Source organism: Symphodus melops (genome assembly GCF_947650265.1).
Source record: "Symphodus melops genome assembly, chromosome: 2".
NCBI classification, from domain to species: domain Eukaryota; kingdom Metazoa; phylum Chordata; class Actinopteri; order Labriformes; family Labridae; genus Symphodus; species Symphodus melops.
Genome location: NC_136692.1, coordinates 31278363 through 31291628, shown reverse-complemented (window position 1 = coordinate 31291628; position 13266 = coordinate 31278363). Strand labels below are relative to the sequence as shown.

General features: G+C 54.1%; 1 protein-coding gene across 1 annotated transcript in view; it reads right to left on the bottom strand.

The window, feature by feature from the left end:
• Positions 1 to 390: 390 nt before the first annotated feature.
• Positions 391 to 13266, bottom strand: part of LOC306820586 (histone lysine acetyltransferase CREBBP-like) — a 27508-nt gene continuing 14632 nt past the window's right edge. Inside the window, 14 exon segments of the mRNA XM_079338464.1 lie at positions 391 to 3904; positions 3993 to 4274; positions 4353 to 4514; positions 5603 to 5770; positions 7864 to 8029; positions 8109 to 8222; positions 8324 to 8470; positions 8594 to 8744; positions 10001 to 10068; positions 10193 to 10270; positions 10655 to 10711; positions 10878 to 10958; positions 13034 to 13122; positions 13208 to 13266. The exon segment at positions 13208 to 13266 is cut by the window's right edge and continues 181 nt beyond it. Coding sequence (XP_079194590.1) covers positions 1553 to 3904; positions 3993 to 4274; positions 4353 to 4514; positions 5603 to 5770; positions 7864 to 8029; positions 8109 to 8222; positions 8324 to 8470; positions 8594 to 8744; positions 10001 to 10068; positions 10193 to 10270; positions 10655 to 10711; positions 10878 to 10958; positions 13034 to 13122; positions 13208 to 13266 — 3974 coding nt within the window. The 3' untranslated portion in view covers positions 391 to 1552.

Genomic DNA, 13266 nt, shown 5'->3' with positions numbered 1-13266 from the left:
ACAGGAAGTTACTGCGGTCTTTAACTGTTTTAATGATCACTTCCTGTTTGACCCCCTGAATCATAATCTGACAGAATACTGCCATCAGGGTCACGGTTCTCCGCCTCACCTGGGCCAGTACACCAGGTGTAGACTACCTTAGACCGGGTAGTCCCCCGCAGCGTCTCACCGTGTTCTGCTGGATCTGTTGGTGATTCTAGAGTCCGTTGGAGGCCAAGAGGGACTCGTACCAGGCGGGGCCCTCTTAAGGGGGTTTCCTCCGCTCATATTATGGGTCGCTGCTCATCAGGCCCCTGAGGACCGTACTGGTCTGGGTCCTCTGTTAACCTCCTGATAAAAAGCTGAGACAGAAGCACGCGGCGTGATGCAGAGTCATTTAGACGACAGATCTTCTGCTGCACACAGTTTATTTAACAATATGGTATACAAGTAAGAAATGAGTCTGTTACCAGTTTATACAGTGATTCATTCTCTCTGCCGTATATTTAGATTCTGCTTCATTACTTGATGTACAATAGGAGAAAAAGTTGAAACCCCCAAATTCAAGTTTTGTGAGAGAGGAACGAGGGGGGGTGGAGTTCTCCTCACACGCGCCCCTCATCCGGCGATCGCACTCGGCTTAGTGTAAAACTTCCAGGGTTGGCGGGCGATCGCTCCACCTCGGGGGGCTGCGCTCTTTCTCACGCTCTCTTTACACTTTACAACATCTGTATGACAAAAAAAGTATGACAAATTATTTTTGTATTTTTTTAAATGTCTTCTTCACCAGCGAGACGATGTTTGATTGGTTGTTGATTTAAGGTCACGTAGCTGCAGTCCTCGACGTGTGTGTAGTAACTTTAGTGACTGTGGCGTTGTGCCTTCATGTGCGCCTGCATACATGCCCGCAGTCCACTTCCTATTTAATACAACTTGAGTGCTCTTCATACACAATGGGGGGGGGGGGGGGGGGGGGGTTGTCCCTGAACGCCACGTCTCGGAGTAATGGTACAACACTAGATTACATCAGCCAGCAATGACAGCGTGACAAGAGAACTGGGCGCACTTCTTCCCAGACAAATTATTTTACAACACAAATATGTTTTCTGAAGTTTGTTTTCCAAAAGGTACAAAATAAAAAGATATGAATAATATAATGCAATTTTACATTTTCTTTAAAAAAAGAAGAAGAAAAGAAAGGAGAGGCGTGACACCATACCAAAAAAAACAAACCAAAAATAATCTGAGTATCGAACACATTTGGTCTCAAACAAAAAATATATTCTTTGTGATTTTAATTTCATTGAAGAAGAAACTTTTCAATCCCTCAAACAGAAAAACACCCATCCGCTGGGTCAGGTTACCATGACGACGATCCCCCCAAAAGCACTTCTCTGTATCTGCAACCAAATTTTCTTTTTTCTTTTTACAAGAGTTGAAACTTTTTACATATCAGTACAAAAGAACGTTTTCAACCTTAGAAAGAACAAACAAAGCCCTCTGATGGGGGGGGGGGGGGGGGGGACTGAGACCCCGGGAGCAAGACCCTGTTCTTCAGTTCCCAGCAAAAATGCTACAATCCCTCCACAAACTTCTCCAGAGTGTCCCCTGTAGCATCTCCCCCCATCCCCAAGTCACTGTTCAGCCCCCCTCTGTTGGGCGTGTTAAGCTGCGGTAGCATGGCGCTCTGTTCCGGTGTCCCCAAGTGTCCCTGCTCCATAGTCACCGAGAGCGGACCCCCAAGTCCTGGATGCGGGGAAGCCGAGTGTGGTGGATGAGGGTGCTGTGGTGAAGGCTGCGGTTGGCTCTGGACCTGCGGCGAGGGGCTGGAATGTGGCCGCTGCTGAGACTGCGAGGGCGGACAGGGGGACTGGACCGGTGCAGGGGAGCGGACCTGGTTGTTGAGGGCGTTGGCTAGTGTGGGCTGGCCTGGAAGGTGGGCTCCACCCTGAGGCTGGCCGGCCAGCAGGTGGGTCTGGGGGCTCATTGGACCGGGCTGGGCCGGAGAGCCCATCTGCTGCTTGAGGACGGCCTGCTGCTGCGAGGGAAGCTGCTGCTGCTGCTGAAGCAGCCGCTGATGCAGTAAGTTCTGGGTGGAGTCCATGCCCATCCCAGGCTGCGCCATCTGAGCCATGGGTGGGAGATGACCCATGGGACCCCCAGGTGTTCCTGTGCCCGCCTGCATGGCGATCTGCTGCTGCATGCGGAGCTGGGAGTATGTAGCTGCTGTGCCCTGAGCCTGGGCTGGGAACTGGCCCGGATGGCCCTGAGGCATCACTCCCTGCTGCTGCTGCTGCTGTTGTTGTTGTTGTTGTTGCTGCTGCTGTTGTTGTTGTTGCTGCTGCTGCTGTTGTTGTTGTTGTTGTTGTTGTTGTTGTTGTTGTTGTTGCTGCTGTTGCTGCTGCTGCCGTAAGAGCTGCCGGCGGTACAGCTCCTGGATCTGAGGGTTGGTGTTGTGTGCTGGGTTCATCAGCTGCCCTTGGGCCCCTAATGCAGCCATGCCCTGCGCAGGAGGCTGCTGGGGCTGCTGAGGGGGCATCCCCGGCCTCTGCACCGCCCCTCCTGGCATGGCCATGGCCTGCATCGGCATACCGGGCTGCTGTTGCTGAGCAGCTTGCTGCTGCTGGGGCTGGTTGGCGTGGTACTTGGCTGTTCGCTGTTTGATGAAAGCAGCCATTAGCTGAGGGTTGGACTTGAGGATGTTGAGGACTTGCTGCTGCTGCTGTGGTGAGCTGGGGGACTTGAGGGTGCGGAGTAGATCCTGCAGGGCGTTTGGGGCGATAGCGCCCGGTCTCTGGGGCGTCTGAGGCCGAGCACCTGGCTGCTGTGGAATCATCATCCTCGCACCGGCCTGAGGCTGCGGTCCAGGGGCCATCATGGCTCGCTGCATGGCCATGGGCTGTTGGGGGGTCTGGCCTGGGACAAGACCTGGCTGTTGGTTCTGAGCTGCCTGCATGGGACCTGTAGCCACAGGCCACTGTCCTGGGGCCATGCCTGGTTGCATGACCTGTGGTCCCCGGGGACCCGTCACCATCTGCATGGGCGGCTGCATTGGCCCAGTCATGCGCGGCTGTGGCTGCTGCGGGTTCATGGGCAAGCCGTTCATGTTGACCCGGTAGCTCTGCTGGTTTTGCTGGGCCTGAGCCATCATCTCGATGTGCCGTGCCATCTTGACTGCAGCAGGGGGGGGCTGCTGCTGAAGCTGCTGGGGGGGCTGGGCCTGCTGGGGAAGGGGGGACTGCTGCTGGTGCAGAGGGGAGGCCTGGGGCCCCGCCTTGCCCTGAGACACCGGAGCTTGAGCTTGGCCGTTGCGTGGTGCGCTGGGGAAAGAAGGGGACATCACGCCGGCTGAGTTGGGGGTCTGGGGCTGGTTGGAGAGGGGCTGCTGGGGAGTCTGGGGAGTGTTGGGCTGCGGGTGGGACGTGGGAGTGTTGGGGGCGGCCGAGGCTGGCGGGGACGGGAGCGGCATAGTTCTGCCTTGCATGGTGGCCATTCGTCTCCTCATCAGCTGGGCCTGCTGGAGGCGGTGCTGAAGCTGCTGCTGCCGGAGCTTGTGCTTGATGTTCAGGCAGAACGGGACGGGACACTTGTTCTCCTGACAGTGCTTGGCGTGGTAGCAGCATAAAGCGATGAGCTGCTTGCACACAGGGCAGCCACCGTTGGTTTTGCGCTTGCAGCTCTTGGTGTGCTGCACCACTCGCTTCATCTTCTGGCAGGACGGCAGAGAGCAGTTTGCGTTGCGGCACTGACAAGCGTGCACCAGCGACTGGATGCAGCGCTGGATACTCAAGCGCCGGCTCTCCTGAGGGCTCTTGGAGGCCTCTCCACTCTGGCTGTTGTTGTCGTCGTCCAGGCCGAGGCCCCACTTGACCATCTGATGCTCGTGCCCCTTCGTGTTGTAACAACCGATGCACAGATCGAAGTCCTGCAGTCAAAGGAAGACGGAGAGAATGAAGCCACACAAGTCAAAGAAAGAAGTGATTGATCCACACAGAGGAGCGTGTTACACTCACCTCGCACACCGTGCAGTGCCAGCGCGTCTCCACATGGTGTTTGCATTCATTACAGGTGTAGACGAAGCGGTCCTGTCCCTGGTTGTGCAGCTCCACCAGCATGCACATGGAGCTCCACTTGCACCTCCTGAGGGAGCTGAACTCCCAGTGCTTGTCCCTGGCTAGCGTCAGGAAGGCGTCACGGCCGTCCATCAGGTCACAAGAGAGCAAGGGGTCGGGGTCGGCGATGGGGGGCAAGGTGTTCGCCATGGGAACAGAGTGGAGGTGGATCACAAAGAAAACCTTCAGCAGAGAGGAAACGGCATCATGAGAAACATTCATGAAACATTTGCAGGATCCTGCTGAGAGAAGCTAACGGACCTCTTTGTGCTTCTCCAGAGTGGCGTACAGTTTCTGGGACAGATCATTGGCTACATTCGGCATCCCAGGCTTCTTCTTATTGGCTCGGCTCACACTGCTCTTGTTTTTGTTGGTCTTCTTGTTGTTCTTCTTCTTGGCGTTCTTGCTGTCACTTGGCGTGCCCTGGAAGGGACAAACAAAGACGAGTGTATTAAGGTCGGCGTGAGGTCATCTTCAGTCCTCTAAAGCGGCGGTCCCCAACCCCCGGGCCGCGGACCGGTACCGGTCCGTGAGTCATTTGCTACCGGGCCGCACAGAAAAAAATAACTTACATTATTTCCGTTTTATTTGTAATCCGAGTCTGAACGCTGTTTTATTTTGAAAAACCACCGGATTCTCTCGGTTACATCGGCCTATATGATGTCAAGCTGCTCGTCTCGTCACGTGATGCAAGTTTAAACCCACAAGCTCGCAAAATGAATAACAAACAGACGTCTCTGAAAGACCTCCACACCGGCCAATCACACGCCCTCGAGGAGACAGAAACCTTCATTTAACAACATCAGGAGTCCGACATGAAATATGGACCGAAGATCAGCTGCTGGAGATCACAAATGACGGCAGCTTTAAAACTGTTCGAGACGTCAGCTTGTGTTGTGGATAAAGGTCATGGCAGAATACCCGGAGGTTCCACAACAGCATTGAAAACATCACATCTGTGCGAAGCTGCAGTCACAGCAACTTCAGGTTTCACTGTCTCCCATTCGCCCGAGATGGGAGAAACAAGCTCAGGCCTCTCATTGATTCACGGTTATGGTGACTTATATATTTTCATGGACTTTATTTTATTTTGGATTTGTTTGTGGAGTATCTTATTGTGAAGGCGTGTTGAAGCGTTACCATGGTGACCTGAGAGCGTGGGGACAGAGAGGATGTCACTGATGTTGTTGGCTCATCTCATGAAACGCTGTTAATAAAGTTCCATGTGATCACACAGCGGATTCACGTTTATCATTAAATAACACATTTTATTGTGTTGATCGGATCATTTTATTGTGTTGATCGGATCATTTTATTGTGTTGATCGGATCATTTTATTGTGTTGATCGGATCATTTTATTGTGTTGATCGGATCATTTTATTGTGTTGATCGGATCATTTTATTGTGTTTTTCCGCCGGTCTGTGAAAATACTGTCTGACATTGAACCGCTCCGTGGTGGAAGAAGGTTGAGGACCGCTGCTCTAAAGGAACCAGGTCCAGTAAACTCACCTCAGGAGGTTCAGAGGCCGCCGTGTTCTCCTCCTTCTTCCTCTCCTCCTCCTCCTGCTCCAGCTCCTTGATGCTCTCCTCCAAAACGTTCGGCCAGAAATCACCTTCGAAGTACGGCAGCTCGTTAGCGCTGGTCAGACGGTCTTCTGTCGCCTGCTTGAAGATATCCTAAAGACGACAGGAGAGAGACGGGTCAGCTGTTAGAGAACGCCGATTCAAGTGACAGGTGGGGGGCGTGGCTGATTCAAGTGACAGGTGGGGGGCGTGGCTGATTCAAGTGACAGGTGGGGGCGTGGCTGATTCAAGTGACAGGTGGGGGGCGTGGCTGATTCAAGTGACAGGTGGGGGGCGTGGCTGATTCAAGTGACAGGTGGGGGCGTGGCTGATTCAAGTGACAGGTGGGGGGCGTGGCTGATTCAAGTGACAGGTGGGGGGCGTGGCTGATTCAAGTGACAGGTGGGGGCGTGGCTGATTCAAGTGACAGGTGGGGGCGTGGCTGATTCAAGTGACAGGTGGGGGGCGTGGCTGATTCAAGTGACAGGTGGGGGGCGTGGCTGATTCAAGTGACAGGTGGGGGCGTGGCTGATTCAAGTGACAGGTGGGGGCGTGGCCGATTCAAGTGACAGGTGGGGGGGTGGCTGATTAGAGTGACAGGTGGGGGGCGTGGCTTATTCAAGTGACAGGTGGGGGCGTGGCTGATTAGAGTGACAGGTGGGGGGGCGTAGTTGATTCAAGTGACAGGTGGGGGGCGTGGCTGATTCGAGTGTCAGGTGGGGGGCGTGGCTGATTCAAGTGACAGGTGGGGGGCGTGGCTGATTCAAGTGACAGGTGGGGGGCGTGGCTGATTCAAGTGACAGGTGGGGGCGTGGCTGATTCAAGTGACAGGTGGGGGGCGTGGCTGATTCAAGTGACAGGTGGGGGGCGTGGCTGATTCAAGTGACAGGTGGGGGGCGTGGCTGATTCAAGTGACAGGTGGGGGCGTGGCTGATTCAAGTGACAGGTGGGGGGCGTGGCTGATTCAAGTGACAGGTGGGGGGCGTGGCTGATTCAAGTGACAGGTGGGGGGTGTGGCTGATTCGAGTGACAGGTGGGGGGCGTGGCTTATTCAAGTGACAGGTGGGGGGGCGTGGCTGATTCAAGTGACAGGTGGGGGGCGTGGCTGATTAGAGTGACAGGTGGGGGGGCGTGGCTGATTCGAGTGACAGGTGGGGGGGCGTGGCTGATTCAAGTGACAGGTGGGGGGCGTGGCTGATTCGAGTGTCAGGTGGGGGGCGTGGCTGATTAGAGTGTCAGGTGGGGGGCGTGGCTGATTAGAGTGACAGGTGGGGGGCGTGGCGACGTCCTGACGTACTACGGTGAGCGTATTGCATCACTTCCTGTTGTGTCTCGCTCTATCGCTACTACCGATCGGTAGCTAAAGCTAGATTGTTTATCCTGTGTATTTTCTTACATTTTGTCTCCATTCACTGCACACTCTGAGTAATCGAAATAATCACCAAGCACCCCTGCGAGCTATCTATAGATCTTTTGTTTGCGTTAAACTACGTACTCTCAGGCTAACTTAGCAGTTAGCTTCTCCTACTATGGCTTCTCTCCCTGCCTCTCCCTCTCCTGCTCTCTCTTGTTCTGTGTGCCAGATGTCTAGTTACTCCTCGTCCTCCTTTACTGATAAAGGTATCTGTATTAAAGGTAGTTTATTTATAGCTTTGGAGGCTGATTCGAGTGACAGGTGGGGGGCGTGGCTGATTCAAGTGTCAGGTGGGGGGCGTGGCTGATTCAAGTGTCAGGTGGGGGGCGTGGCTGATTCAAGTGACAGGTGGGGGGGTGTGGCTGATTCAAGTGTCAGGTGGGGGGCGTGGCTGATTCAAGTGTCAGGTGGGGGGCGTGGCTGATTCAAGTGTCAGGTGGGGGGCGTGGCTGATTCAAGTGACAGGTGGGGGGGCGTGGCTGATTCAAATGTCAGGTGGGGGGCGTGGCTGATTAGAGTGTCAGGTGGGGGGCGTGGCTGATTAGAGTGACAGGTGGGGGGCGTGGCTGATTAGAGTGACAGGTGGGGGGCGTGGCTGATTCAAGTGACAGGTGGGGGGCGTGGCTGATTCGAGTGTCAGCTGGTTTGGTAAGCTCCACCTCCTTTCTTGAGTCACAGTGTAACCCTCTGTATCAGACGCGCTCTGTCTGACACGCGTCATGTGAAACACAGCGAGTAGACTTCACTGAAGGCGACAGAAATGATCACAGACGTTGAGAGTCCAGCTCGTCACCTTGTAGTCGTGCAGGATCCTCTCGGCGTACGCCTTGTCCAGCATCTTCTTGTACCACTCCTGCAGCCTCTTGGGCTTGGGGATCTTCTGGTCGGGGGGATGGCAGTGGAAGATGTAGTCGTCTCCTTCACTGGGAGGACACGCCCAGATGTGACCTTGGGAATACCTAAAAAAGAGCAGCAGGTCCAAACGTTTAGAATTGTCCAGACTGTCCCCCAGGATGCATCTCTGAAGGAGACACGTACCCCAGCTTCTTCACGTATTCCAGATAGCCGATGAGGATCTCGTGGTACACAGCGGTTCTTAGAAGGCGTGGCCTGAAGAAGTGAATACTGTCGAGGTACGATATGTAGACCCGTCTGTAGAGAGAGAGAGAGAGAGGGGGCGTGGTTACTCGACCCAGACCAGCACCTGAAGTGTGACTCTTCTAGCCCCGCCTACATTAACCTCCTGTACACACCTAGTGTTGGGGAACGGACACTCGGAGCCGTACTCCTGCACGTGCATGCCGAAGAAGCACACGTCCACGCCGTCTATCTCCTCAAAGGCGAAAAGTGCTTTGGTTCTGTAAGGAAAGGTCTCGGGCATTTCCCCCGTGTCCACAAACCTGACGTGAGAGAGCGAAGGTTAGAAGAGCTGTCTGCAGGTATGACCCTCTGAAGCCCCGCCCATATGACCCTCTGAAGCCCCGCCCATATGACCTTCTGAAGCCCTGCCCGTGATGTATTACCTCGTTTTCATTCCTTGTTTGACTTCCACCGTTTTGTCCGAGCTCGCCACCACTCGCACAAACACCTCTCCCGCCTCCGGGTGGTTCTGTCTCTTCAAGTATTTATTCACACGGTCCTCGATGTACATCCCCAACCGTGTGGACTGAAGACCTGCAGACAAGACCAGGAACACTTCACAACCTGCCGTCACCAACAACGACACAGGAGACCAGGTCTGAGAGAGAGACCGGGTCTGAGAGAGAGAGGCCGGGTCTGAGAGAGAGACCGGGTCTGAGAGAGAGACCGGGTCTGAGAGAGAGTCCAGGTCTGAGAGACAGTCCAGGTCTGAGAGAGAGACCGGGTCTGAGAGAGAGACCAGGTCTGAGAGAGAGACCAGGTCTGAGAGAGAGACAGAGAGACCGGGTCTGAGAGAGAGTCCAGGTCTGAGAGAGAGACCAGGTCTGAGAGAGAGTCCGGGTCTGAGAGAGAGTCCGGGTCTGAGAGAGAGTCCAGGTCTGAGAGAGAGACCAGGTCTGAGAGAGAGTCCAGGTCTGAGACAGAGACCAGGTCTGAGAGAGTGTCCAGGTCTGAGAGTGTCCAGGTCTGAGAGAGTGTCCAGGTCTGAGAGAGAGACCAGGTCTGAGAGAGAGAGCAGGTCTGAGAGAGAGACCAGGTCTGAGAGAGAGTCCAGGTCTGAGAGAGAGACAGAGAGAGCAGGTCTGAGAGAGAGTCCAGGTCTGAGACAGAGACCAGGTCTAAGAGAGAGACCAGGTCTGAGAGAGTCCAGGTCTAAGAGAGAGACCAGGTCTGAGAGAGAGACCAGGTCTAAGAGAGTCCAGGTCTAAGAGAGAGACCAGGTCTGAGAGAGAGACCAGGTCTGAGAGAGAGTCCAGGTCTGAGAGAGAGACAGAGAGAGCAGGTCTGAGAGAGAGTCCAGGTCTGAGACAGAGACCAGGTCTAAGAGAGAGACCAGGTCTGAGAGAGAGTCCAGGTCTGAGAGAAAGTCCAGGTCTGAGAGAGAGACAGAGAGAGCAGGTCTGAGAGAGAGTCCAGGTCTGAGACAGAGACCAGGTCTAAGAGAGAGACCAGGTCTGAGAGAGAGTCCAGGTCTGAGAGAAAGTCCAGGTCTGAGAGAGAGACAGAGAGAGCAGGTCTGAGAGAGAGTCCAGGTCTGAGACAGAGACCAGGTCTGAGAGAGAGTCCAGGTCTGAGACAGAGACCAGGTCTGAGAGAGTGTCCAGGTCTGAGAGAAAGTCCAGGTCTGAGAGAGAGTCCAGGTCTGAGAGTGTCCAGGTCTGAGAGAGAGACAGAGAGAACAGGTCTGAGAGAGTCCAGGTCTGAGAGAGTTCAGGTCTGAGGAAGTCCAGGTCAGTAACAGTAAGTGATGGCGAGGGCGTGTGATTGGCCGGTGTGGAGGTCAGACTCACGTTTAGCAGAGAACTTGTTGTCCTTGCGTGTTTTTCCGCTCTTCTTCAGACAGTTATCACAGATGAACCTGAGGAGAGAGCAGCGTTAGCGTCACGTGACCACATCACAGCTCGTGGTCACGTGACCACATCACAGCTCGTGGTCACGTGACCACATCACAGCTCGTGGTCACGTCCACACGGCCAACTCACCCAGACGGCCAGATGACGTCGTAGTGCAGGACGCAGATCTGATGCATCTTCCGCCCGCAATCTTTACATTCAACGAACCTGAGAGGGCGCAGGAGGCGGAGTTAACCACACGTTTAACCCCTGGCTTTAAGCTAACGCTAAGGTCGCGTCACAGCGTTTAAAAACATGTTCAAAATATGAAGATTACAGACAAAATATAAAACAGGAGGAGAAGCGAGAGTCCCGATCAGTTTCCTCTCGCAGGCTGGCGGCCTCACACACACGCTCAGAGCTGCACGCCACCCGACCACTCAGAATTCAGTGCGGCGCCTCCGTGCTGGGAAACACGTCCACGTGGTGCGTTCACTGACACTGCTCTATCCTGCTGGTGGCGTGCTGCTCGCCTGCCGGCAGGTGAAGCGTGTTCCTCGAGTCGATGGTCATTAAACACTCGCGACACCACAGAAGAAGAAGAGAACTTACGGTTCCGGGTCCAGGACGTCGTTCTTCTTCCGTTCAAACTGGTCTTTAGAGATCATCCTGAGAGAAGAGCACAGAGTCAACGCCACGCCGCCAGGCTCGCTCCAACAACACACGTGTCAGAGGTCAAAGGTCGACGGCTCGCTTTAACGGGATTTCTCTTCTAACGTCTTTAACCGGCTCGTTTGTGAAATGGCGTGGAGGGGGAGGGGCGTGGTTCACTTACGTCTGCGGCTGTGCGGGATCGTCTCCGAGCGTCACCTTCTCGCCCTGGATCTCGTTGAAGCACTTCTCGCAGAAATGATACCTGAAAAAAAAACACAACAGTCAGCACTCGCACGTGGCGTGAACTCCAGCGGCGGCGAAGGCTCAGCTGTGTTATGGCGTGATGACATCAGGCTCAAATGAGGCCTGGAGCAGTGTGAGTGCACACCAACCCGGGACAATGCACGCCATGACTCAGCACGCTCTGAGGAGGCGTGGTCAGCACGCTCTGAGGAGGCGTGGTCGAACACGGGGACACGCTGACAGGAGAAACTCCGGCGTGTTCCGTCTGAATAACAGGACTGAAATAAGACTCAGTAAAGCAGCCGTCATGTTCTCTGCTGGGCGAACACAGACTCCTCCCCCCTCGACCACGAGTCCGTCTGTCTGGTAGCACGCTGCATGACTCATCGACCTGGCTGATCAGGATAGAGACGGTCAGTGACCTGCTGCTCTTTGAGTCAGCCTTCAGACAGCCCCTCCCATCCAGAGAGTGAAGGGTCGGCGCCGCAGGAACCGCACGCCGTTTGTCAGGCTCTGCTGCTGCGCTCTCTCACTGCCCAGTTTACCTGCTGCAGTTACACCATTAGTGCAGCAGGGGGCGCAGGGGGCGAGGTGTTAGCAGCCATGCTGTTTGCAGCTATGGTTCCCCATCACTGGAGCCCACGAACATCTCTATAAACAAGTAGACTTTAAAGGACCAATCAGAGAGCTGTGTTTATTAAAGGGCCAATCAGAGAGCTGCGTTTAATAACGGGCCAATCAGAGAGCTGCTCTCTTCCTCTGTGATCAGTCAGCCAATCAGTGAGCTGCTCTCTTCCTGTGTGATCAGTCAGCCAATCAGAGAGCTGCTCTCTTCCTCTGTGATCAATCAGCCAATCAGAGAGCCGCTCTCTTCCTGTGTGATCTGTCAGCCAATCAGAGAGCTGCTCTCTTCCTCTGTGATCAATCAGCCAATCAGTGAGCTGCTCTCCTCCTCTGTGATCAATCAGCCAATCAGAGAGCTGCTCTCTTCCTCTGTGATCAATCAGCCAATCAGAGAGCTGCTCTCCTCCTCTGTGATCAATCAGCCAATCAGAGAGCTGCTCTCTTCCTCTGTGATCAATCAGCCAATCAGAGAGCTGCTCTCTTCCTGTGTGATCATGAAGGAAACATGCTGTGTTGAAGCTTCTATGGGTACATCCCAAGTCCCTTATTTGCAGTCTCCTCGGTCCTCGGTCCTCGGCTGAACAGGAAGTAGTTCCAGAGCCGCCATGTTGAGGATCAAAGCTCTAATAGCGAACGGAGGAGAGAGGATCGAGGAGAGAGGAGGCTGATCCGAGGAGCGATGACCGAGGAGACACGAGAGCTGACTTCACAGAAGTCTTTTCACTGACAGACACGCCCCCTTCTCGTATATCACTCACTGATTGGACGCTGCACAGGATCAGACTTCAGTTTAATAGGGGAGAAAAGAGGGAGATTAAAAAGAGGCTAAACGGAGCGTGGGACATTTAAACAGATGATGAACATCAGTGAGTTTGTAAAGAGTCGCTCTGTGATGAGCTGCCATTAAAAAGAGTCTGATGAAGAGGAGTCCGTTTTATATTCTGAACGTTTCATCATTTAGATTCTAATCAATCATTTTCAGTATCCTGACACATAAATATCTGTGTTTATAAAATACAGAGTTGGTTGTCTAAATACAGGCTCAGTCCAAACTGATTAATAATAATCAATAATTATAGACAATTCAAAATGAAATCTTTGAGTCAGTAGAAACTGTCCTTTAGGTTTGAAACAGACTGCAGGTTGTTCTTCAGGTGTTTGTTTTGTGTCTTAAAGCTGATGTCCTCTCTCCTCGGCTTCGTTTCCTCCGTGCATCTCTGGTGGGCGGGGCTTAGACGCAGGGGGAGGAGACAACTCGGAGGACACTCGGTGTAAATAAGGGACATGGGATGCACCCTCTGACAACAAAGCAGCAGCCAGTATGTCCTCCTTCTAACTTCAGATCCTGAATGCTCTGGATCTGATTGGACCAGAGAAGGTAGGCGGGGCTTTGAAGGCTGTTTTGGCCTTTGGGGTTGAAGCGTGCTGAGACAGGTACACACACACACACACACACACACACACTCTTACCTGTTCTGGTAGCTGTAGTAGGTTCCTCCGGTGGGGATGGTGCAGAGCTGCTTTCCGTAACAGCAGAGTGTTTGTGGGGAGAACTCGTACTGCAGACACAACCACACGAGACAGTCAGACATCTCACCCCCCTCTTTATCCCCCCCCCCCCCCCCCCCAAACGCCCCCCCTCACCTTCCTCCCGCAGCAGTAGCCCAGGCCCTGCATGACGGGGTCGATCTCGGACTCGAACA